This window comes from Drosophila mauritiana, chromosome X (assembly GCF_004382145.1).
Source record: "Drosophila mauritiana strain mau12 chromosome X, ASM438214v1, whole genome shotgun sequence".
Taxonomy (NCBI): Eukaryota; Metazoa; Arthropoda; class Insecta; order Diptera; family Drosophilidae; genus Drosophila; species Drosophila mauritiana.
In genome coordinates, this window is record NC_046672.1 from 8225898 (window position 1) to 8249406 (window position 23509).

The 23509-nt window shown below is 43.4% G+C and overlaps 7 protein-coding genes across 8 annotated transcripts in view; 1 reads left to right on the forward strand and 6 right to left on the reverse strand.

Annotated features, from left to right (window-relative positions):
• Nucleotides 1-951: 951 nt before the first annotated feature.
• The window catches only part of LOC117148863 (T-box transcription factor TBX1), a 35451-nt gene continuing 12893 nt past the window's right edge, over nt 952-23509 (reverse strand). Inside the window, exons 1-7 of one of the 2 annotated variants that reach the window (XM_033316532.1) lie at nt 7204-8034; nt 5125-5498; nt 4824-5056; nt 4598-4754; nt 4371-4532; nt 3356-3423; nt 954-2495 (exon numbers count right to left, since the gene is read on the reverse strand). In XM_033316532.1, the coding sequence (XP_033172423.1) occupies nt 1568-2495; nt 3356-3423; nt 4371-4532; nt 4598-4754; nt 4824-5056; nt 5125-5498; nt 7204-7366 (2085 nt within the window). In that variant the 5' untranslated portion in view covers nt 7367-8034 and the 3' untranslated portion in view covers nt 954-1567. Of the gene's footprint in view, nt 2496-3355; nt 3424-4370; nt 4533-4597; nt 4755-4823; nt 5057-5124; nt 5499-7203; nt 8035-23509 lie in introns of those variants that run through there. The other variant, XM_033316533.1, reaches the window with a different exon arrangement.
• LOC117148874 lies at nt 9843-10591 on the reverse strand. Its single transcript, XM_033316546.1, has one exon. It carries the CDS (start codon nt 10460-10462, stop codon nt 9968-9970), a length of 495 nt encoding a protein of 164 aa, XP_033172437.1. The 5' UTR covers nt 10463-10591; the 3' UTR covers nt 9843-9967.
• Nucleotides 11286-13131, reverse strand: LOC117148873. Its single transcript, XM_033316544.1, has 3 exons — nt 12965-13131; nt 11999-12112; nt 11286-11943 (listed from the first exon to the last, which is right to left on the reverse strand). Exons 1-3 carry the CDS (start codon nt 13020-13022, stop codon nt 11471-11473), a joined length of 645 nt encoding a protein of 214 aa, XP_033172435.1. The 5' UTR covers nt 13023-13131; the 3' UTR covers nt 11286-11470.
• LOC117148864 (splicing factor ESS-2 homolog) lies at nt 13682-15539 on the forward strand. The gene is made up of 2 exons (XM_033316535.1): nt 13682-14135; nt 14275-15539. Exons 1-2 carry the CDS (start codon nt 13775-13777, stop codon nt 15414-15416), a joined length of 1503 nt encoding a protein of 500 aa, XP_033172426.1. The 5' UTR covers nt 13682-13774; the 3' UTR covers nt 15417-15539.
• Nucleotides 15633-16586, reverse strand: LOC117148872 (sepiapterin reductase). The gene has a single exon (XM_033316543.1). It carries the CDS (start codon nt 16488-16490, stop codon nt 15705-15707), a length of 786 nt encoding a protein of 261 aa, XP_033172434.1. The 5' UTR covers nt 16491-16586; the 3' UTR covers nt 15633-15704.
• LOC117148875 lies at nt 18128-18951 on the reverse strand. The gene has a single exon (XM_033316547.1). It carries the CDS (start codon nt 18838-18840, stop codon nt 18271-18273), a length of 570 nt encoding a protein of 189 aa, XP_033172438.1. The 5' UTR covers nt 18841-18951; the 3' UTR covers nt 18128-18270.
• On the reverse strand, nt 20451-21657 carry LOC117148871 (sepiapterin reductase). The gene has a single exon (XM_033316542.1). It carries the CDS (start codon nt 21448-21450, stop codon nt 20629-20631), a length of 822 nt encoding a protein of 273 aa, XP_033172433.1. The 5' UTR covers nt 21451-21657; the 3' UTR covers nt 20451-20628.

Sequence of the window (23509 nt, forward strand, 5' to 3'; positions counted from 1 at the left end):
TAATAAAAGATAAAAAAAATAAAAAAAAATTTAAAAAAAGAGACTCTCATTCAGGTGAATGAATGATGAGGCATAAGGTGGTATAAATAATAAATAAACTTTTATCTACTAAGCCACATGACAGCCCCATATCCATTTAAAACCTTCCATTTGGCATTTAAATCCAATTCTTCAAAGTATCTATATACAAATGACCATATACTTGGAGATCGATGTGCCCATTGGCTCGAGATCCGAAAATCCATTCGGCGTGTCAATCGTCGGCGGGGGGAAACTTATCGGAGTGTGGAAAACTCATTTCGGGGGTCGATGGACCCGCAATGATAACAAAGAGGAGTCTTCGCTGGGAAATCAAAGTGTTGGAAAATGTAAGATACGATTTTATGGCTTCCTTTTCTCAAAGCGAATATCTCTACTTTCTTTGGATCACCTCCTTCCATTTCGAAGCTATCTTATCATTTTCAGAATATTGAAATTGCAAAAACTATGCAAAAAACTGAGGCTTTCGAAAAGTGTTAAAAAGATCTTTAGACCTTTAGACCCTTAGACCCTTAGACCTTTAGATCTTCTATGCATATACACATCTTCTTTTTTTTGGGCGTACCACTCCTCCTTTTCACGATTTCCCCATTTTTCACCGCATTTTCCAGCCTTTTTTCCGCGCTGCTCTTTCGTTGGTTTATCTCAATTAAAACCGCGGCACAGTTTGTTTAAACAGAGACGGAAAACTCGAGGAAAAACGTTCGCCCGAGAGAGATGGAGATAAAGTGCTATATAGCATAAACAAAATGGTAAATGGATAATCGCTTTTTCCCCTGCCATTTCCATTTCCCAATTGACTTCGTCCATTTTGAAATGAAATTCCGTTTCGTTTGGTTAATTTATGCTTCTGTTTGCTTGAGTTTCGGTTTAAAATTTTCTTTGTTTTTATTGCTTGAAACTGTTGCAGTTCTTAAATATATAGCGACATACATATGTACTTGTATTTACATAGAAAAAAAAACCTAGAGTGTTAAGCAAAAAAAAAATGTATATTAAAATTAGACTACAGTTTACATCGAAATGTTTTATGATTTCCATCCGCGTTTCTGTTTCACAAATAAATTTATGACCTAAGCTAGAAAAAAAATATTTTAACTTGTAATGGTAATTTTTGTATGTAGAAATACTTGTAATACTTGTTGCATTTATTTTTGGTTTTCTGGCTGCTAATACTTGAAATTAATTCTAAAATCAAGAACCAAATCCCGCTAATTGTTTCTTGAAACATATTTGAATGCTTATAAATTAGAAAATAATTCCTGTTATTATAGTTTTGCCTTAAGCTTAGTTATTTTGTTTTGTTAAAACATTTCTTTTTTGTGTGCGAAAATTAAAGGCTTTCTATGTAGTTTGGAAATAGATTCTTGATTTTAGAACGAATCTTTGGCATGAGATTTACACATATATAGCTTTGGCTATGATGACGTAGTCTAACTTTGGATTTTACAATCATTTTTACAGGCAAGTGACGTGCTAATTCCCTGGCGTATCCGATCCGAAATCCTTCTCTTCCAGCTGGTGCTCCCTAGCGGGGCACCAGATCTATGTAGCTATTCGGTCGCATCATCTGGTGATGTGCAGCCGAACCGTAAAAACTTGGATAGGTGGCGCCCATTCCGTAGGCGGCGGCTGCCGCATGACGCGACACCTTCAGCTTGTCGTAGGCGCTGGCATATGGGCCGTGGGCGTGGCTGTGGGCGTGGCCGTGGGCATGACCATGGTGATAGTGAGCGGCAGCTGCGGCAGCCGCATTATGATGGTAGATCGCACCGAAGTTGCTCTGCTCCTGGGCATAGGGTTGTCCAATGCTCGAGTAGATATTGGCCGCACTCATCACTTGTGTGGCTGACGTTGCCCCTGCTCCTGATCCTCCTGCTGCTGCTGCTGCTGCTGCTACTGCTGCTGTTGCTGCACTTGCTCCGGGCGCAGCAGTTGCTGGCGGGGATGCGGAGCTGCTGGAGTGCGGCGTGAGGGGATGCGGCTGCACCTGTGCCTGGTACGCATGATGGTAGCTGCCATACTGCGTGTGATTCTGGCTCTGTTGGAGCAGCGATTGCTGCTGGTTCGCCTGGTGTTGCTGGTGGAGATGCTGCTGCTGGGACTGGTGTTGCTGCTGCTGCTGTTGCTGCTGGTGTTGCTGTTGCTGCTGCTGCTGCAGTTGCTGCTCCATCTGGTAGCCCAGCAAGTCGGGTGAGTTGCCGGAGGTGGAGCTGCTGGAGGGCGTGGCTGGGAGCTGCAGGACTCCCTGCTGCTGCTGCTGCTGTTGCTCAATGGCCAATTCGCTGCAGCTCAGGCCAAAGTTGCTGGCTGCTGCCGTTCGCTCCTTGAGTTGCTGCTGCTGTTGCTGCTGCTGCTGCAGTTGCTGCTGCTGCTGCTGCTGTTGCTGTTGCTGCTTCATGCGCGCCTGACTTTCGTGGCTCATGGAGGACATGCCGCTGCCGCCGCCAGTGGTTCTATAATGACAAACAATAATATATATTACTAATATTATAATACAAGCTACATGAGCAGCAACTTTTGCAGCTTAAATCTACAGCGAAGTGTAAAAGCGAGAAATATTATAAATATTAGTGTTATGATTTGTAACATAACCAGGCCGAAAGGCATAAGCCAAACACTCGTTGAATGCTTGCAAGTTTAATTAAAAAAAAAAGAAAAAAAAAAATCTAAAAATTATTTGAAGTATTCCCCGTAATAAACAAGTTGCCTAAGCACGATCGTAAACAAAATTGGGCTACTGCTGATTTGTTTACACTATGCTACCAAGTCGCGGCCTGGCAGTTCGACAAATATGAAAAGCCCTTCGAATAAATTGTTTATGCCGCCGGCACATCTGTCAGTCCACCCATCACCATCATCATCAGTAGTCCCATTCCCATTCCCATTCCCAAACCCATTTCATTTCCATCCCAGCTCCACATTCTCGGCATTTTGAAGTTCTTTTGTTTTTGAGTTATTGTTGCGTTATTTGAAGATTTTCAATATTTTCCGGGAATATCTGTGCCGAATGTCGACCGAATGTCTAGCTCCACTTTGGACATTTGGGGATTTCAAGTTTTGAAAAGTGGGTCAATTTGTTTATCATTTGTTATTATTACATATTTACATCTAAACTACTATACTATACTATGCTATATTGCTCGCGTGAAAAATATAGAACTAATTTAAGCACATGTTTTTAAAATTCCTTTGGCACATTCTCACTGACAAATGATATCGCATTAAAATTTGCACACATTTTCATTTTCATAGATAATAGGTAAAAAAAAAATAATTTTTTTTTTAATTTTGACAATTTTCGAGTTCTACTTACACATCGTTGGTGCCGTCATCCCGAAAGCCTTTGGCGAATGGATTGCTGGAGATCTTCAGCTGTGTCACCTGCAAGACGGCCGAAAAATTGGGGAAAATATTTTTATTTTACTGGAAAAGCGCGAGCAGCATGCCGACAAGCGGGCGAGCCAAGCAAATAAATTAAATACCCAACAAATTAGAGAAAAAAAAAAAAATAAAAAAAAAATAAAAGAAAAAAAGAAAGAAAATATGTTTACAACTGTGGCATTCCGCTGGCGGCGGGGTAAAAATGATTTGCGATAAATTCGAGGGCGGGTGGAAAAAGTGTTAACACCCACATTGAGCGCATAAATAATTTAAATACTTGCCCGACCGATGTCTAGGCTATATTTTTAGCCTAGATGGTAGCCGGATTGTACACTGCCCCCCACCCCAACCACGAAATTCAAGACAAAGTGTGCAAGCCCGAGGGTATGCGTACGTCGAGAGTTGCTTCAATTCGCCAAACAACTTGCGATTAGATATGCTGTTCACTTCCGTTACTGATATCAATGCACCCATAACACTGGTCACCTGAATCCCAAAACGTTGTTTTATTGTTTATTCAATTTAACGCGGAATTAAAAAATTAAAAAAAAAAATTCCATTGGTTGCGTGGTTTTTGGGTGTGTCTTCATGTTACTTCTTAACCATCATTTCGGTTAGAGTATCTGCATGGTCTGTGCTCGGATTTTCCAAACAAATGTTTTTGTGCTGCTATATATATATATATATATATATATATATATCGGTTCTGTTCGCAATGGATGGGGTTGCGAGCTTTGGCCGCCGTTTGTTATAAATTATGGGAAAAACATAAACAATAAGGCCGAAATGGCACAAAATGGTCGCGGCCTCTTGGCCGCTCGGAATGCCAAGATGAGAATGCGGTGTGGAATTGCATGGGGTGAACTTATGATAATACATACAAATAACATAGTAAATGTTTCAAAATAGCAATCATATTTATATTAAGAACAATGTGCAGTGCTCACCCGCTGATTCTGGTAGGCAGTTACGGCCGTAAAGCTCGTTTCCGGAAAGATGAAAGTGCGAAAGTGGCTGGAGTGCTCGTTCTCATCCAGGGACGCGTTCTTTGGTGGCAGATAAACCAGATGGAAACGCGGCTGGTAGCGATGCATGGAGTTCAGAATGATCTGCAAACGAGGTGGATGATGATCTGTGGATGATGAAGGAAGGTAACGAGGGCTACAATACGTACATGTCCATTTTCGTCCAGCTGGTTATTGGTGAGCTTCAACTTGTCAAAGGACACGATCTGCTTCATCCAATTGGAGCCGGCGGCAGGCGAGTCGGGATGCACATGAATCCTGGGCGGCGAAATGGGATCCGCCTTGCCAGCCACCACCCAGCAGGAGCTGCAGATGAAGTGCATCATTAGCGATGGCAATCAAATCGTATGCCCTGGCGCCATGCCATTTACTCACTTGTGAAACGCGTAGCGATAGCGCTTGTCGTCCATGGGCACAAAGTCCATCATGCAGATGTAGGTGGCATGGGGATCCAGGCCGCCGATCCTCACCTGAAAGGTGGGGAACATGCGGCGGCCCGTCTTGGTGATGATCATCTCGGTGCCCTGGGCATGGAACTGATCCCACAGCGCCTTCGTCTCCAGCACCACAATGGCCTGGGCCAGCGATGGATGCACTGGCTCCGATTCCTTAATTACCAATTAGAAGTCATATTTTAGGTGATCTATTTTATTTCGTATCCCATAGTTGCATTTACCCCTTTGCTGATATTGTGACTGTTGGGCTTCACTGTACCGTTCTCCGCACTGTTGTTGTCTTTTTTGTGCTGCCCCTTGAACTTCTTGGACGCCGTGGATGCACTGACTCCGCCAGCTGACGTCGATGTGGCTGCCGTGCCGCCGGCTGTTGGCGCCATCGAGGCTTCACTGTGACCGCCGGCATAATCGGCTGGCAGTGGCACGGACGACGACTGATCCTGGCAACTGGGATTCGAGATGCTGCTGTTGCTGCTGCTGCTGTTCGCGGTGCCAGTGCTGCCTGTACTGTGCGTCTCGATGTCCGCCAACTTGGCATCGATCTGCTCCAGCGGCTTGTACGAGCTGCGATCCTTGCCAGCCGTTTGGATGCAGGCTGCAGTGAAGCACACGAGTTGGTGTTAGAGTGCGGGTTAAAGTGACGGTTAAAGTGACGGTTAAAGTGGCGGTTAAAGTGATTGTTAAAGTGTGGGTTAAAGTGGCGGTTAAAGTGGCGGTTAAATAGTTAAAGGAATGTAACTTAAAATGCTGCTTAATAGAAGTGAAGAATGATCAAATAATCCATGTAACTAAGTAAAATATCTATTTAAAACTCTATTTATTTTAAAGAAAACAATAGTTTTGATATCCCTCCTAAGTGAATTTAAAAACTAATAAATAATGAAGAGATCTCAATTCAAGCCCCTATTTTCATATCCCTCTGACAAATGGGCGGAAAATATGCGACTATAAATCAAACACGTAGCGCGTATAAATTCTATAGCAAGTGAATGGGTTTTATATATGTATGTATATATAGCTGCGATTTGCTAATTTCATATTCAATGTGATTTATGCGATTTAAATGGGAAAGTGGGGCAGAAAGCACGTAGATGCCACGCCGGCGCAGATTTCTCAGTTCTGGATTCAGATTAAGGGAGTCTTGTAATATCACTTGATATATCCACACACCGCTATGCTATATAATGAGCCGACTTTTTTTTTTTAAGTTTCGAGTTGCGAGTTTGGGGCAAATGGGACAACATGTCCAATTATAAAAGAGGCGTCTGAGCAGCGGCTGCTGATTGAGTTGCCTGCTCTAAATTTAGGATCTCCCCTTTTCGGGGGATGCCTGTAAAATGGTATGGTATGGGATTGCATGGGATCGGACGAGGATGAGATGGGATTTTCCGCAATTAATTGTCACTGGCTCGAAGTTGCGGGAATTGCCATTGCCAATGCCGCGAATGACCCATGACAGGTCATTTAGACTCTTTAGTGCTAAATGGTTTCCCATTTTTCTTTTTTTTTTTTTTTGCATTTTTCGCTGCACGAATGAATTCTAAAATCAATTAACGTTTGGCACAACAAATCGTTTTTCTGTCACATGCACAACATCAAACAACAACAAACACGAGAGAAATGCCACTTGAAATCTCGGGGATCCGGGAATTCTGAGCTAATTGATCGGGTTTTCTGGTCTTTTGGTTTTCCGATTCTCTGGTTTTCAGTTTCTCAGTTTCAAAGTTTTTTTTTTTTTTTTTTTGAGACTTTTTGTGCCGCCGCTGCCATGCTCGGTGTATTTTGCTAATTACTCTATGGGAAACGGATTCCATTTCAGTTTTTTGGGTCACTTGCAGGCAGACAAATGATATGGAACATATATTCCATATATTTTCGAACTTAAGAAATTGGTCAAAAAAGAAAATATCAAATAGTCAAATTGAAAATATGACTTTCTAGTTGCTTTGCCTTTTGTTTGCTACTCGATATTTCTTTGATAAATAATAAAAGCATATAATTGAATTTAAGAAGTTTTAAAATAGGTATAGGTATTCAGATAATAGCTTATAAAATCTTGGAAAAATATGTTTAACTAATATAATGCTAATATAAGCTAAAAGCCTATTTGTTTAGTTTTTAGTTTAAGTTTTGAAGCAGGAGATAAGAAAACTATAATTTAAGGGACTTAAACGTGTAAACAAAATGAAGAGTAAATGCAAAAGTAATCACATTTTAAAGGTACACATCATAATATACGGATTGAAATACTCCTCGAGGTGCCTAATCCTCTCCAGCTTAAGCGAACTCGGGCGACTCACCTTCGATCTGCTTCATGGGACTGAGTCCACCGGTCATGTACGGCGATGCCCAGTAGTCGTTGGCATAGCAGTTGTAGTCCGGCAGGCTGGTGTCCAGGAACTGCATGGAGGTGGTGGTCATCATGGCGCCGGCGCACTCAGTGGGGCCCATCAGGTGCGTCATCGTTGCAATATATACGATGTATGGTGTGTGGTGTATGCTGTATGGTGTATGATGATGGCTGGCTATGTGGTGCTCACAGTTGAAGGAAGGAAATCGCAGCGAGTTCTTGGCCCATTTATTCCATTTATTCCGGCACGATTTGTTTTGATCTCGAACGTTATTCGCGCAGTTGTCAAATTTGATTATTGCACCCACGCACAATCACTCACACTCACTCACTCACTCACTCAGTGTGCACTGCAAAAAAAAGTGTGTAGTACGCTCTAGTTGGTGGTGCGAAAATCCAACGCCAACCTTTCGCAGTTGTCAATCAGAATCGAGATCGAGTTCGAGAATCGAGAATCGAATTGAAAATCAAATTAATTCTCCTCGAATTGTTTTTATGGCCCGATCGCGTTGACTGGCGAAAATTTGCCCGATCGTTTTTTGCTTTTGATTCCCTGTTAGCTGATTGATTGACTTGAACTTCTTCTATTTGTTTTCTTTCGAATTCGCCTGGCAGAAAGCGTTGAGTTGTCTCAATTGCCACCTTCTTCCGGCCAAGTGCGAACTGATTATCCGTATAAGTAGTATCGTATCTGTTTATATCCCGCGTATGTACCAATCTCAACTGATGCGATCTATGGATATGCCTAGATCTCTGATCACGCACACATCCGTTCCGTCAAGCGCTGGTCCGCCGAATGAGAACTACTGCTGCTGGGCAGATGCACCACTGCCTCTCGAGATCCCAAGATGCCGCGCTGTGCGGACCATCTCCCCATCTCGAGTCCATCCGCCAATCGCCGGCGGCAGCATCCAAATTTAGACTCGTCAGCCGCACCAATCGATCCACCAATGGCCGCACGGCCACCTCCTCCTCCTCCGCCTCCTCCTCCTCCTCCTCCTCCTTCTACTCCTCCTTGGATCGCACCGACATGTGTTGGCTCGCCTGGGATCTATCCTAGTATCAAGTGGATGAATATGCCGCGCAGAGCCGAGCGTAGGGTGCGTGCAAGGCATTTACCAGATGTGGCTACAGTGAGGCCTAGGGCTTGGCGGACACTTGTGGTTTTGCTAACTCCAACTCTTAGTTTGGATTTATGCAAAGTTAGCTAAAAATAGTTTCATTCAAGTAACCTATTTCGATTATAATAATAACTTAATGCATGTAAATAGCAAATAAGTGTTCTTTAGAGGATATAGATCACTGTACTCCCCGCACTAATTTCAGCTCCACTGTTTACAAAATTCCCTCTCTACTTCGCTCTCGTTTTTTGAAGGGGCGTGGCCTTTGGTCATACACAGAAGGCGGAGGAGAAGGAGGAGCAGGTGATCCCCACTTTCGCAAATTGTTTACTTCTTTCTCTTTTTTTTCAGGGGGGCGAGCAGTGGGCGTGGCCCGTGGAGTGGGTGGCCGACCTGAGTCGTGGGCCTCATTTGGAAAACGCTTTTAATTGGACTGCGGCCACATGGTGGTGCTGGGTGCTCGTGGATCTCGCGGTGCTCCGCTCAGTGCTGCAGTGCAGCCGAGATGCTGCTGCTGCTGGTGGCCATAAATACAAATTGCGCCATAACCTCGACACTAAATAAACCGTAAATAGGAAAACGGAATATTAACACGGTGGCAAGGCGCACCCAGAAAATTCAATTCAATTTGAAAAATCGAAAGTTTTTGAAAAAATTGCATTGAACATAAGAAATACCAAGAGAATATGAACTAATACTTGAACACTGCTGATTTTTCTTAAGAAATTTGAACTTGCTGTGAGCATCATTTGCGCTCAGTGTAGCGTGGGTCACCACCGCCACAAGAGGGAAAATGGCGTCTGTTGGCCATTAGAGCCCGGAATGTGGGCCCAGCGGAGATGGAGATCAGAGATCCGGGGAAGCCGAGAAAACTGGACCGATCAAAGCGAAACAGCCCGATTAGCCGGGTGCGTCTGCTTTTCATCAGCCACGGCCATTCAATTAGTGGTACGTACATATGTACATAGATATGCATATATATATGTATATATACCATCTATATAGTGTGTAGTAGTATCTGGTACCTGGCACACGGGGTCTCCAAGTGAACCGATTTGTTTACCCTCCCTCCTCCTTCCATATAAATCTACGCATCCAGTTGCGTCCAGGATTTACGGAACAACTGCTTGTTAATGTTTTCCCTGATTTTCGTTTGCCGCACTACTGTTTACAATTATTTTGAGTTAAGTGGCTCTCGTTCTCCAGTCCACGGGTTATTCGTTCATTTCCTCTTTTTTGGCACTTTCAGAAGCATTTCGATCGCAGCAGATCGGACCATGCAGTCCATAAATAATACATAAATTTGAAAAATTGTTATGGCATTGAAGTCGGTAATTATTTGTTTGAGTGTAAACTGGAAATGAAATGCTAACTGCTTCGAAGAAATTAGTTTAAATGATTCATAAATTCGATATTCGATATTTTTATCGATTCACAAATATAAATGAGTAATGCATTTGTTGTAAGATTCCATCATAGATAAAATCGACTAAAAGTTTATTATTTAACGAAAAAAATCGAAAATTGAAAAGCGTTTGGTGTATAGGAATTTCGAAATGAAATGAGGACCAAAGCTTTGGAATTCAAAATAATTTATAACAGTCCGAGATCCAATGGAGCAATCGGCTCCAGCTCGTTGATCGGTAAATCATCGGTTTCAGTTGAGGACAAATCGAGTCCAGTCAAGTCTTGGTCCTCCGGTCCTGCGTTGAAGTTTCGTTGACTGACGCCGTCCGGTGGTTTGGCTATGCCACCAGGGTGTTCTTGGCGTTGCTGGTAACCGCCTATCATTGTAAACATAATTTTATAATCGTCCATCCTGTCATAGTCGAACTTGCCGCCCGGCTTATGCGCCAGGACGACCGGCTTCCAGGTGAGATCCAGGGCGGACTTACAGGGCCCCAAATCCTCCAGTAGGCTCTGATTGGACAGCTCGCGACCCTTGTAGGACAGCCGACTGAAGCGCATGGGCACGGACATGGCTCGCCCGATCCGTGCCTTCAGGCTGGCCACCGTTCCTAAGCTATCCACCTCGTAGACGGTCTTCTTGCCGTCGCGCGTCTGGACCAAAACTTGCATGTTTCGCATCCTGATCTTGATGTATATATATATATAGTGGCACGTCGAGCTGAAACTTTTTTCGTTTTATAGACAAGCTCTGTGTTTCCAGGTGTAGTCTGCTTCGTTCGGATAGAAGTTTGCTTCTAGAACTCCTTATCAAACTGTCGTCGTCAGTGGGAGTAAAATTTCATGGCATCCATAGATTACCTAATTTGATTACATACATACGTTGATTCTCAAATCGAATTTCATAAACAAAATCAAAGAAGATCAAGTGAAAGCTGTGATGGCAACGAAGTTCCAGCGAAATGTATAGAATACGACTGCCTCATTAGAGTAAACATTTAAATCAAATTGACTAATATTATAGCTCGCACAGTACATAATTATATTTCCAGGTACATAGCTATATGTTAAGTTAACAAATAGCTGGAGCCTAGAGCCATGCACAAGCTGATCCATTTCCGCACATCCAGTTCGATCGAATGGAAATGGCCACCGGAAAAGCGAGCCGTGAAAAGTAATTGACAAACATTCGGAGGCGTCGACACATTTATGCGCCCCTCATTTGTGCAGAGAGCTTCCGGTTTTCCTTTCTTTCTCGGATCGGAGGAATAGGAATAGGGATAGCAATCGGGATCGGGACTCCACATACACAGTGGCATGATGTCAATTGCAGTTGACACCTCGTAAAAAGTGAAATGCAAACGAAATGTGTGATCACTGTTTACGCATTAAAGTTTTATGCTTAGTTTTTCCTCAAAAACATTATGATGAAGAACTATTCAAAGTGAGGAGGTTGGACACTTTAGGTATCCTCCATCCCAAAAAAAATGTAATAACTTAAACATTTCTGATTTGTCTCATTTAGTTTAGTTATCTTTATTTCTTAAGGCACAGAAATAAAATAGAATACATGTAAGGCTACTACATCCCAGTGTATCATGGTGTTTAAAAAATGAGACGGGGATTCTAAAAGAACTGGGTAGGTGGCAGTATGAACTGGCGCCCATGGACTCTGGCCGTCGTTCCATCCTAGAGCCTCCAGGCGGCGACGAGTCCGCTGATCAGCAGCGTCATGGACATGATCAAGTTGGAGCCGCCGTCGCGGGCCAAAGGAATGGTGGTGTCATTGGCCCGCAGGAAGTTGCAGCCGCGTCCCTCGCACGTGTAACAGTTGCCATCCTTGACGCACTGCTTCTTGGCATTCGCCGAGGTGAGGCAGCCGCGCTGGAAGGATCCGTCCACGGTGCGGTTGCTATTGCGAATGTAGCACTTGTCGCCGAACTTGTACAGCGGGCAGATCTTGGGCGACACATAGGTCTCCGTGGCGCAGGACGACGAGGTCGAGTTGCCGCTGCACTGCAGACACATGAGGCGGGTCAACGGGAAGGTGTTCCGGTTGCATCCCTCGCTGTAGGTGCACAGCTGGCACTGCAGCTCGTTGTTGCACGCATTCCGTGTGGCGTTGTCCAGATCGATGGCGCAACCGCGAATTGTGTAGCCATCTGCGAAAGATACCATTAGATACCAAATCACGGGGTGGAGTCAGAGTAACCATACCCAGGACGCGGGAGTAGCAGTTGGAGGATCCGTCGGAACAGTTGCGATTGAGCAGGCTCAATGGATCAGTGGCGCAGCGTTCGTTGTCCTTCGAGTGGCACTGGATGCATCCATCTGCGAATTGAGCGAGTGGAACGGAGCGTTTCGATTGAGTCATGGCCATGCCTGATTAGATTAGATCAAAATTTTGGTACTCTGCGTTGGCATGATGACATCATGTGGATTTGGTGCAAAGTCCCCTAAGTATGCACACAGTGCATATGTGTGCCAATGTGTTTGATTATTTCTACATAAGTATCTACCTGCATGCCGCATTACAATGACGCGCACTGTACTTGGTTAGCAGCTATTATCTCAGCTCCCCGGTTGCCACAATCGATTCTTATCAATTTTTTGTTTGCACTGACACAGGGGCCAAGAGACAAGTGAGTCAGTAAACTATATGTATGTTTCTGGATAAGAAAAGCCAATTTACATTGCTTATTCGAGAGTTTGCAAGCAAATTATTTCGAAATTATGACAAATATTTATCTTGTCAGGTGGCAAGTTTAAATACTTGCAAAATGTAAATAAATAAGCAACCGAGCGTCGTTTTAAGAGATCATGTTTCAACTTTAGCAACTTTTTTTTGTACCTACATCTATTACATTATTAAATTACCGCTGACATATGTGACATATGTACATATGGTGTAAATATATATAATTTTCACACCTTTTTGCCGGCCAAACACACTCAGAAAAAAAATTAAAACAAAAAGTATGTTAGCCCAGTTACAAAGCGCAGAACCTTTAAAGTTTCTTTGGCAACTCGCCTATTGATAGCTTATCGTGAATTTATTTCCGTGTCCATGAGACCATCGCTTATCACACCTTATATAATACACTCGATAAGTTCTTCCATTCTCACAGCAAAAAAAGAAATAAAAAACTGAAACTTATTTTGGGTGCAGGGTGCAACATTTACCACAACTGATGTAGGCCAAAAACGAGAGGGCTGCAATCACCAACAGGTAAAACTTCATGGCTGATTTGTATATATGTATGTATCGGGCGAGTTGGTGCAAGTGCAGTAACTAATTTCACGACGATCGACGGGTGCGACAGCTTGCAGAGCTGAAGCAAGACTAATGGGAGTACGGAAGGTTCGTTGGAGGATTTGAAGTTGTCCAGCTATATATATATATATATATACATACAGCTTTACGATAAGGCACCACGACAGCTGTAATCTGACTGATATGGTGAGTCAAACAAAAATCTGTTGACGTATTTGTTATTTGGTATACATTAATTTTCATAAATTATGTTTAGCCTGTTAGTCAGCGCACTTGCGAAACTTCCAGATGTTTTTAAAATATATCTTAAATGTGTGTAAAGTCGAAAAAATATCAATACCATGTGCTAGCTAATCGCATACAAATTTCAATTCAAATGCTGGCGCGCATTCGAATGCATTCCACACTTATCGATAACATGTGGATAGTTACTCCTTGCCAGAGTTTTGAATAACAAAGTTTAGCATAATATAATTTTGTTTTTTTTTTTTAATTTAAATTGGTTCATACTCACCAATGTTTTGTAAAGGAAGTCGAAACATTTAAGCTAATTTTTTCACTTTTTACATCAGAGAATTTAAAAAATAAATAAAACCGACGTTTCGTTATTCTGAGTGAAAATCAAAACGGTCACACTTCACTGGCAGGCAAAAATGTTCACTTTTCATAACTAAACAAAACAAAGCTATTTACGAAAAAAAAACGAGATATAAACGGCGATGAGTGCCACGACTAGAACACCTGCCACACCGGGCACACCTGGCACACCTGGCACTCCCGGCAGCCTGGCCATGGAAGTGGCCCGCGTCCAGAATTCAGCCCTCGCCGAGTTCAAAAAGCCCACGGCGATGGTGCGCCACAAGAACAAGCCAAAGATCCTTACCGAGGAGAAGTACATCGAGGAGATGTCCAAGATCATCCAGCGCGACTTCTTTCCCGATCTGGAGCGGCTGCGTGCTCAGAACGACTACCTGGACGCGGAGTCACGTCGCGACTTTGTACAAATGGCCGAGATTCGGGAGCGCTACAGCCTGGGCAGGATTTCCGGGACAGGAAGAAGCACCAGCCGACGGAATAATGGTGGGTATTGTACTCGATTGGATGAACACCACTGGCACCTCTCTGTGCTATTATCTTACTTAAAATCAAGTCTGATGAAATTAAACATTGATCAAGTTCAATAGGTAACCAATTAACTATTTTAATTCCTTCATTTCAGCGATGTCCCCGGCCACATTTGAGACACCAGTGAGTCAAGGGAAATGTAGCAACACCCCATTGCCCAATTCCCGGGCCACAGACACACCATTTTCCACGGACGGATCGGAGAAGAGCGATGCCGAGGGCGGGGACACCACCGCCAAGCTATCGCTGGACGCCTTTCTGCAGAAGTACACCAGCGAGGATAACCAGAGCTTTCAGGAGATAATCGAAACGGCCGAGGCCAAGCTGCGCCAGAAATACGCAGTGCTGTACAACCATGAGAAGCTCTCCGCAGAGCAACTGCAGCGGGCTCTAATGCTGCCCAGCATAGAAAAGCAATTCGAGGAGCCAGATCCGCTAAGAAAGATCGAAACCTGGAACTACACCAACATGAACTCCATTATGTACGTGCCCGATGGCGTGGAGTACACAGAGGAGGAGCGCGTCCAGTTGGCCGAGCGGAAGCAGAGCATCCAACACAATGCCACCAGGCTGCCCGATGAGGCAAAGCACCGCGAAATCGACACTAAAAAGCTGAATGAAGTGCCCCAAAATGGGGCAGATGGTGCTACAGCCACTCCGAAGGTACGCGGCTTCGATTTGTTGCGCTCACCATCACCGCGACCCGGAGAGGCTTTCTCGCCCATCATGACCTGGGGTGAGATCGATGGCACTCCCTTTCGCCTGGACGGAGGCGATACCCCATTGCGGCCCACACAAGGACCCTCGTTTCGGATTAATGAGAACTCTCGGCGCGAAAACATCGCCATCGCTTTGGCCGAGAGGGTCAGCGAAAGGATGCGAAATCAAAAACAAATGGCTCTGGATACGGCGCGTCGTAACATTGGCTCACCACTGATACGCACCAATATGGAACGGCTGGCCAGCATGTCGCCGGCAGCGCAGCTACTGGCCACGGGTAAGCTGGGTATCCGCGGCACGCCCCGATTAAGGCACACACCATCGCCGCTGAGCGCCAGAAAACGAAAGGTTACGCCCGGCGTGGTGAGGAGCACCAATACGCCACTGGGTGAACCCAAACCGCAGGCCAAGATTAGCACTCCGGCTAAGAACGTTACCATTGATACGGGATCCACGCTCACGGACGATCTGCTCAAGATACCCACTAAACGACGCACTGCAGCCGATTTCTTTTAGCACATAACATACCCCAGCTACATTGTTCTACATTATAATTTCATCAGAATACCCCATAGTCCCACAGTTATTACGAATTGTGCATATATTTCTTATAAATAGAAGACGAGTTGTTGGAAAGAAGATTTAAGAATGCGTAATCATAAACATCACACACATCTTATCAGCTTTAAAGTTCATTCAGATGTGTTTGGTATTGTAGCAAAAACCCCTGCGCACATTTTTCTTTTCATTTTAATGTTTCAATACAAAAACCCCATTACCACAGATAACATACTGATTAACTAGCTAGAACTGCTCATCCCTGTAGTCCACATGATCGCCGGACTTGAACTTGAATGCCTCCAGGACCTTGATGAACCGCTCCGTCGTCTGGGCGGGAGTCAGCATGGTCTTCGACTCCCTTTGCTCTCGGAACATGGCGACCACGGCGGGATCGTGGGCCTCTCGCTGAACCTGGACGGTCATCTGCGTGTCTATGACGCCGGGCGCGTAGTTCAACACCAGGGTGTCCTCGGCGGACTCCTCGGTGGCCAGCACTCGGAAGTACATCTCACGGGCAGCCTTCACCGTGCAATAGTGTGCCATCGAGGATATAGGTGCAATGGCTGCCAAGGTGCTGAGATTAACCACCAACTTTGGGATTCCCTGGAAGACGCGCATGAACTCACAGTTCAGCGAAATGGCCGAGAAGACATTGGAGTGGTAGTAGCGCTGCAGGAAGTCCGTATCTCCGATTTCCTTGGCCCTCTTGGACGTATCGCCCACTGTGCCGGCATTATGAATGACTATGGCTCGCTCGAAACTGTTCTTTCCACCGGATGCCTCCAGAATCTTGGTAAAGTCCTCCGTTTTGGCCGTTTCCAGCTCCAGCGAGTAGGTTTGCACGGATAGATCCGGCACTGTGGCCACAATCTCTGCCTTAGATTCCTGCAAAAGGGTTTGATTGCGTCCCAGAAGCGCCACCATGGAACCCTCGGCTCTGATCCGTTTGGCCAGCTGCTGGGCGAACTCACGGCCAATTCCACGGGATGCCCCGGTCACCAGGAGATAGGTGCGCTGTTTCAGGTCCATGATTGCGGCAAACCCAGACTAAATTACTTTCTAATTTCCACACACTCCAGCGGCAACAGTTGGCTGTCTTTTTGCGTTAACTTGCTTTGGCTTTTACCTGATTCGGCAGCTTTTGCACAGCTGACTAAAGCTTGGTGCTTTTATTTTTATGACCAGGAGCGTAGGCGAAACTACTTTCTAAAAGGGGGTACTCTACACAGTGTAGTTTTTGGTACCCATTAAATAGTATCATATTAAGCTTTTAGCGAAGAAAATATTCCTTCGGTTATTCATTTATAATTATTAGCATTTGTAAGTAGTCTCTAAACATTCACATGTTCTTGGGTGCAGAAATAATTAATAAAATATATTTGGAAATTTTAACCCCCCAATATACCCACCCATGTCTCCCGCTCTCCGCCTTTTATGCTCTCGATTCGCACATTTCTCTCACGCTTTAAGCTCCACTTGATGCGAAAGGTTATCTCCGGCTCTTGCTTAACGATTTAATTTAATTAATTGCCAATGTTTTATTAACCGCATCGTTACAGTGGACAGAATATACTACACTATATACATATACAGAGGTGGTCAAAAGTATTTACACAACGAGCTTTTTTTTCAATTGTCAACTAATTGAAAAAAAAGCTCGTTGTGTAAATACTTTTGACCACCTCTGTATATATATATACATATCGAAACCTATGGTACTTATGGAAGTAGCCCAGCTAATAGATTATATGTATATACATATAATGTGTGATCGAAAGTCAATGTCAAGGTCAGCATCTTAAAGAGTTAACTCGAGTAATCTTCTCTCGAAAGCTCTGCAACTTTGTAATAAAGTTCAAGCTTGCAAATGGCCATTAAATTTATATTGATTTTTCTTACGAAATTAGAATTAGCTGTGAGCAATATTTGCGCTCAGTGTAGCGTGGGTCACCACCGCCACAAGAGGGAAAATGGCGTCTGTTGGCCATTAGAGCCCGGAATGTGGGCCCAGCGGAGATGGAGATCAGAGATCCGGGGAAGCCGAGAAAACTGGACCGATCAAAGCGAAACAGCCCGATTAACCGGGTGCGTCTGCTTTTCATCAGCCACGGCCATTCAATTAGTGGTACGTACATATGTACATAGATATGCATATATATATGTATATATACCATCTATATAGTGTGTAGTAGTATCTGGTACCTGGCACACGGGGTCTCCAAGTGAACCGATTTGTTTACCCTCCCTCCTCCTTCCATATAAATCTACGCATCCAGTTGCGTCCAGGATTTACGGAACAACTGCTTGTTAATGTTTTCCCTGATTCTAGTTTGCCGCACTACTGTTTACAATTATTTTGAGTTAAGTGGCTCTCGTTCTCCAGTCCACGGGTTATTCGTTCATTTCCTCTTTTTTGGCACTTACAGAAGCATTTCGATCGCAGCAGATCGGACCATGCAGTCCATAAATAATACATAAATTTGAAAAATTGTTATGGCATTGATTTTAGTCGGTAATTATTTGTTTGAGTGTAAACAATTGGAAATGAAACTAACTGCTTCGAAGAAATTAGTTTAAATGATTCATAATTTCGATATTAGATATTTTTATCGATTCACAGTCAAATAATTTTAAATATTATATATAAATGAGGGTAATGCATTTGTTGTTAGATTCCATCATAGATAAAATCGACTAAAGGTTTATTATTTATGCTTGCATCGTAAATTTAGATTCCAAATCAAAAATTAAAAAGCGTTTGGTTTAAAGGAATTTCGAAATGAAATGAGGACTAAAGCTTTATAACAGTCTACTTCTCATTGTCGTTTTTCGTGGCCTTCATCTTGACATCCAGAGAATCCACGAGATCCAATGGAGCAAATGGCTCCAGCTCCAGCTCCGTCTGTCCGTTGACCGGTAAATCATCGGTTTCAGATGAGGACAAATCGATTTCAGTCAAGTCTTGGTCCTCCGGTTCATCATCGTCATCTGCGTTGAAGTTTCGTTGACTGACGCCGTCCGGTGGATTGGCTATGCCACCAGTGTGTTCATGGCGTTGCTGGTAACCGCCGATCAATGTAAACATTTCACTATCGTCCATCCTGCCATTGCCGAACTTGTTGAATTTGCCGCCCGGCTTGGTCGCCAGGACGACCGGCTTCCAGGTGAGATCCACGGTGGACTTACAGGGGCCCAAATCCTCCAGTACGCTCTGATTGGACAGCTCGCGACCCTTGTGGGACAGCCGACTGAAGCCCATGGGCACGGACATGGCTCGCCCGATCCGTGCCTTTAGGCTGGCCACCGTTTCGAAGCGATCCACCTCGTAGACGGTCTTCTTGCCATCGCGCGTCTGGACCAAAACTTGCACCTTTCGCATCCTGATCTTGATATATATATATATATATAGTGGCACGTCGAGCTGAAACTTTTTCGTTTTATAGACAAGCTCTGTGTTTTCAGGTGTAGTCTGCTTCGTTCGGATAGAAGTTTGCTTTTAGAACTCATTGTCAAAATGTCGTCGTCATGCGAGTGAAATTTCATGGACTTATTACCTTATTTGATTACAAAATTTCAAAAATAAAAAATCAAGTAATTGCTATCAGAAAGTTGATGAGAGCACGTGGCAACCCTGGACGTTGACAGCGCGTATAAAAATATTGCAAGCTATTCCAATTTAATAAAAATCCATTTTTGAACTAGCCTACAACAGTGGTACATTCTTTGAATGGTGGCCCTCAATACAGCTAGAGAAAACTCCGAAGAGCGGGCCTCCACTGCCCAGCGGGCACGTGGCCTCCAAGGCCAGAACATGGATACATTGAGCAAATTAATCCTTAGCGGGGCACTGAGAAAAGCCGTTTATGAACCATGTATGACAAAACGTGAAGACACTGAAGCGGCTATATCAACACTGATAATAGGTGACTCTTCAGGCGCCCAGCTCGGAAAATCCAGTTCCTGCTATATATATTAGGTGTGATCGAATGTCAATGTCAAGGTCAGTATCTTAAAGAGTTAATTCGAGTAATTCTCTCTAGAAAGCTCTGCAACTTTGTAATAAAGTTCAAGCTCGCAATTTGTCATTAAATTTAATTGTATTTTTATTTCCCACATTCAAGGGAAAAACTATAAAATACAACTGATTACAGAAGCTTTGCAACATTGTAGGGAAGCTCCATTTACATATAATTCCTGATTGTTTTTTTAAATATTTCATAGGTTGATTAGGAAAGCTTTAGCAACATTATGGCTTATGGCTTTGAAAAATACTTTTCTATATGTATGTATGTATTTACTATAAGGAATACCCAAAAGTATGCCTGGAATATAAGACAGTTGATTTATTGAAAGTAAACTGAAAAAAAAATTGAAAACCATAAATAGATTTAACCAGAATAATGCGAACTAAGTCATTCATTTATAACTATTTAGATTATGATTAGTGTATATTGTAGATGCTCAGTTCTTATAGAGTTTAAAAACTTTATCCTAAGGAATACATAACTAAAAATTCAAGCGGATACAGTAACCAAATTTTCGCATAGAATTGAAAAAACACGGATCAATAATCAGTCTATGGGAATTTTGAAAATTTTCGACCTGGCAACACCACACATACAATTCTATACATTTGAACACGTGTGACTTTTCTTATCACTAAGACTACTTGATCTGTCTCATTTTCTGTTTTGAGCTAACAAATAATATATATTGTGTATATTTGTTTAATCTGTTGTGCATGGCTGACTCATAAACTCACGCCTGCACATACAAATTTACCTATAGTAACTAATTACTAAGTATATTCTGCAGAACTCCTTTTCTGAGTCTCCGTTTTGAATATATGATATTTAAAATATAAGGGTTGTGTTTGAATCGGTGATTCCTATCTATTCTATTTAAAAATAGACTTATTTTCAAATTCCGTTGAAAGTAGGAAATTAACAATATATGTAAATATTGAACCCACCCAAAATAAAAATATAATTTTTCGTTCGTTTTCCTGTTCGTGTGCTTGATTTTCGTGCACTTGCAGGTCTGAAATCAGGGTCATTGGCCAGATTTTATTAATTTCCAAGGCGATCAAGTCATGTACAGCATTCCAATCGTCAACCAAGAATAGAACCGAGTCCATCGGGGACGCAGCCCACCGCCACGGTGCTACTCATAAAACGAAGGTGTCGTAATAGTCGACATCGTGACCGGAGACAAAGGATATCTCCTCCAGAATGTTGATCAGCTTAAGTGTGGCCTGGCAGGGCTTGATCCTCGGCAGCTGGAGCAACTTCTTCGAGGCGATCAGATCAGCGGGAGTGATCCGATTGCCGTTCACATCGCACTGTCCCTCGTGGGTGTCCATCAGACCGGGCGAGAAGCTGAGCACATGGACTCCGAAACGATACTCCTCGGCGGCCATGGCGCGGAAGTACATATCCCTGGCTCGCTTGCAGGAGCAGAGCAGACCCGCATGGACCAAGGGACGAACCATCAGCGAGGAGGTAACGTTCACCGCCAGCTTCTCCACCCGCTCCAAGTGCTTCGATTGCAGCCACGTCTGATTGAGCGCCACCGGAGCATAGAGCTGCTGCTGGACATAGGCCTTCCAATCGTCGTCGCTCTGGGGTTCGAGGAGCACATGCGTGGCCGCCTTTCCCTCATTGTGAAGGATTATGGATCGCTCGAAGCGTTGATTGTCCTTGTCCGCCATGAAATTATCCTTCAATGCCTGTTCCATTAGCTGCACACCATTCGAGTGATCTTTGTCCAACTTTCCGGTCGTCACCTTAACGTTCTCCGTCTTCAGTTCGCTCCGGATATGATTCTCCAGCTCCCGAAGCTGCTCCTGATCCTCATCCAAGATCAAAGCAAGGGATCCAGTGGCCAGGCGCCGGCAGAACTCCAGCGCCAGGGATTGACCCAAAGGATTTGAGCTGCCGCTCAACACCAAAAAGGTGCGTTTATTTAAATCCATTCTCTTTGCTGCCATTATTTTGATTTGAAGGATTTCGGGTACTTGAGGATTTCGGGAACTGAAGAATCTTCCACTTGTGTTCACTTGAAGCTGTACGACTGTACTGTTGCCTTATTTTCACCGGGCTGTGCCAACTGGACTCTGTTTTGGACTGATAAGCTATATTCCGATTTCGATTGGCCAACTATATGTATATATATAGATGTATATGTATATATATTTATGCTCGACTGAGCAACTCAGGTTCCGATTCCGTATGGAGAAGCGCTCTGGACTGGCGGGGATGTCAGCTTGGGGCTTTTATACAACCCAATCGGCTGATAAGCCGGGGTTCAGGCGTCTGCTCTTGTTGCCGTGCCATTAACCATTTGTAATGTTTGGGATTTCGGCACCGTAATCCGGACCCACGTCGCATCGCGTCTAACCTCTGGAATCTGGTGGAGTGGTGCGCCAATATTACGCATCGGGGACAGTCCTGGTAAATATACACAGTTTAGATAATGTCCTCATATGCTTTTTTATACTTTTCATTTCATTTTATACTTGCATATTAGAAAAGGCTCTTTTTTTCAGAGTAATTTTTCCAAGCCCCTCTTGACTTTGCCACTGTTTTCCATGAGCCAAAAAGCTGATCGATTGCCATCTGGGGGTTCATCGAGTTCCTTTGATATGGCGCTTAGTCAAGGTTGTCTTTTTAGTGCAAGAGATTAACCAAAGAATTTTGTAAACAAATCACTTGGCAACAATTAATAGTGTAGCACAGATGTGGAAAGTAGAATGGTACATTCTTCGCAAAACAAATTAAATAAATTTCCATTCATACAGTTTTTGCAAGTGAAACTGCTTTCCTATTAAATATAGGAATATATGTTTATTTTCCGAATCACATAACATGTTATCGCATTCAGTCGTTGAACTTCCGTAGACGAATAAAATGCAAATGGTTTTTGCAATTACATAATACATATATGCCTGTGAATTTCATGGCTTGCCTATCGATTTAGTGTAACACACGTGTGAATTTGATGAACTCTCTCGTTACTAAACACATCAGTTAAGTCGCATGTCTAAAGATTACGTAAGAAACGTATATATTTTAATGTGTCATATGTTTTTTTATTTTCTTTTTGCCCAGAAATGTGATTTTTCCACATTTCTATAGACATTATCGATCAAAAGGGAAGTGCTTCAAGATCTTCTATCGATAGACGGCTGTGTTTCCAGAATTTTCTGTTTTGACTATATTTTCGCCAATAACAAGCTGGAATTAGGTTAATGGCCTCATTATATTCCGGTGGAGTCTGCTCCCGATTCCCGGGTCGTTTCGAGATGACGCTGACCTATTTAGAAATCGGGAATGGAACGCAGTTCTAATCGTAGTTCCTCTAATTAAGCTCACATTTTTTCGCATTTTATGCAGGAAATAGCTTGCAAAATAGAGTTTATAGCATTTGAAGATGCACTACTTCAATAACTTTTTTTGAGCACAGCTTAAGTTCCCATTTATTATAATATATAATATATAATTACATATTTATATATTTTATATTGCAACAGACTTGCAAATACAAGAAACATCAAAAATAAACCTCTATGCACTTATGAATGCCAAAATCTTGATAACTTTGCTCTTTTGCTTGTTGATAAAGACCAAGTCTTGAATGGCTGGAACATCTTGGTTAGTGTACCTACTTCATTGTTAGCCACTCACATGGTATCGTCCAAAGTTCTTGGAATTCACCAGTGGGCAGTGTCGGTGGGTATAGCATCACATCTGTTTATGTTGATTTAGGGGTATTATCAAAACTGCGCTGGGCTTTCAAGCCGAAGCACGTAGCATTGCAGCTTTAGTGGACAGGCGCGGACCTAATGGAAAGCATATTTGGAACAGGCTATACCTGAACCTGACCCTGTCCTCCGTTCAATGTCGTTCAGCGGGAAAGTGACCCCTAGAAGATTTCATTTAGCTGGAAGAAAGAGTGGAGTTTTCATTCACCTCGATCAAAATCGAGAGCAACCCAGCTGCGGAAAACTAATGCATGAGCACAGCTTTCGGCGATCTGCGGTTTTCGGG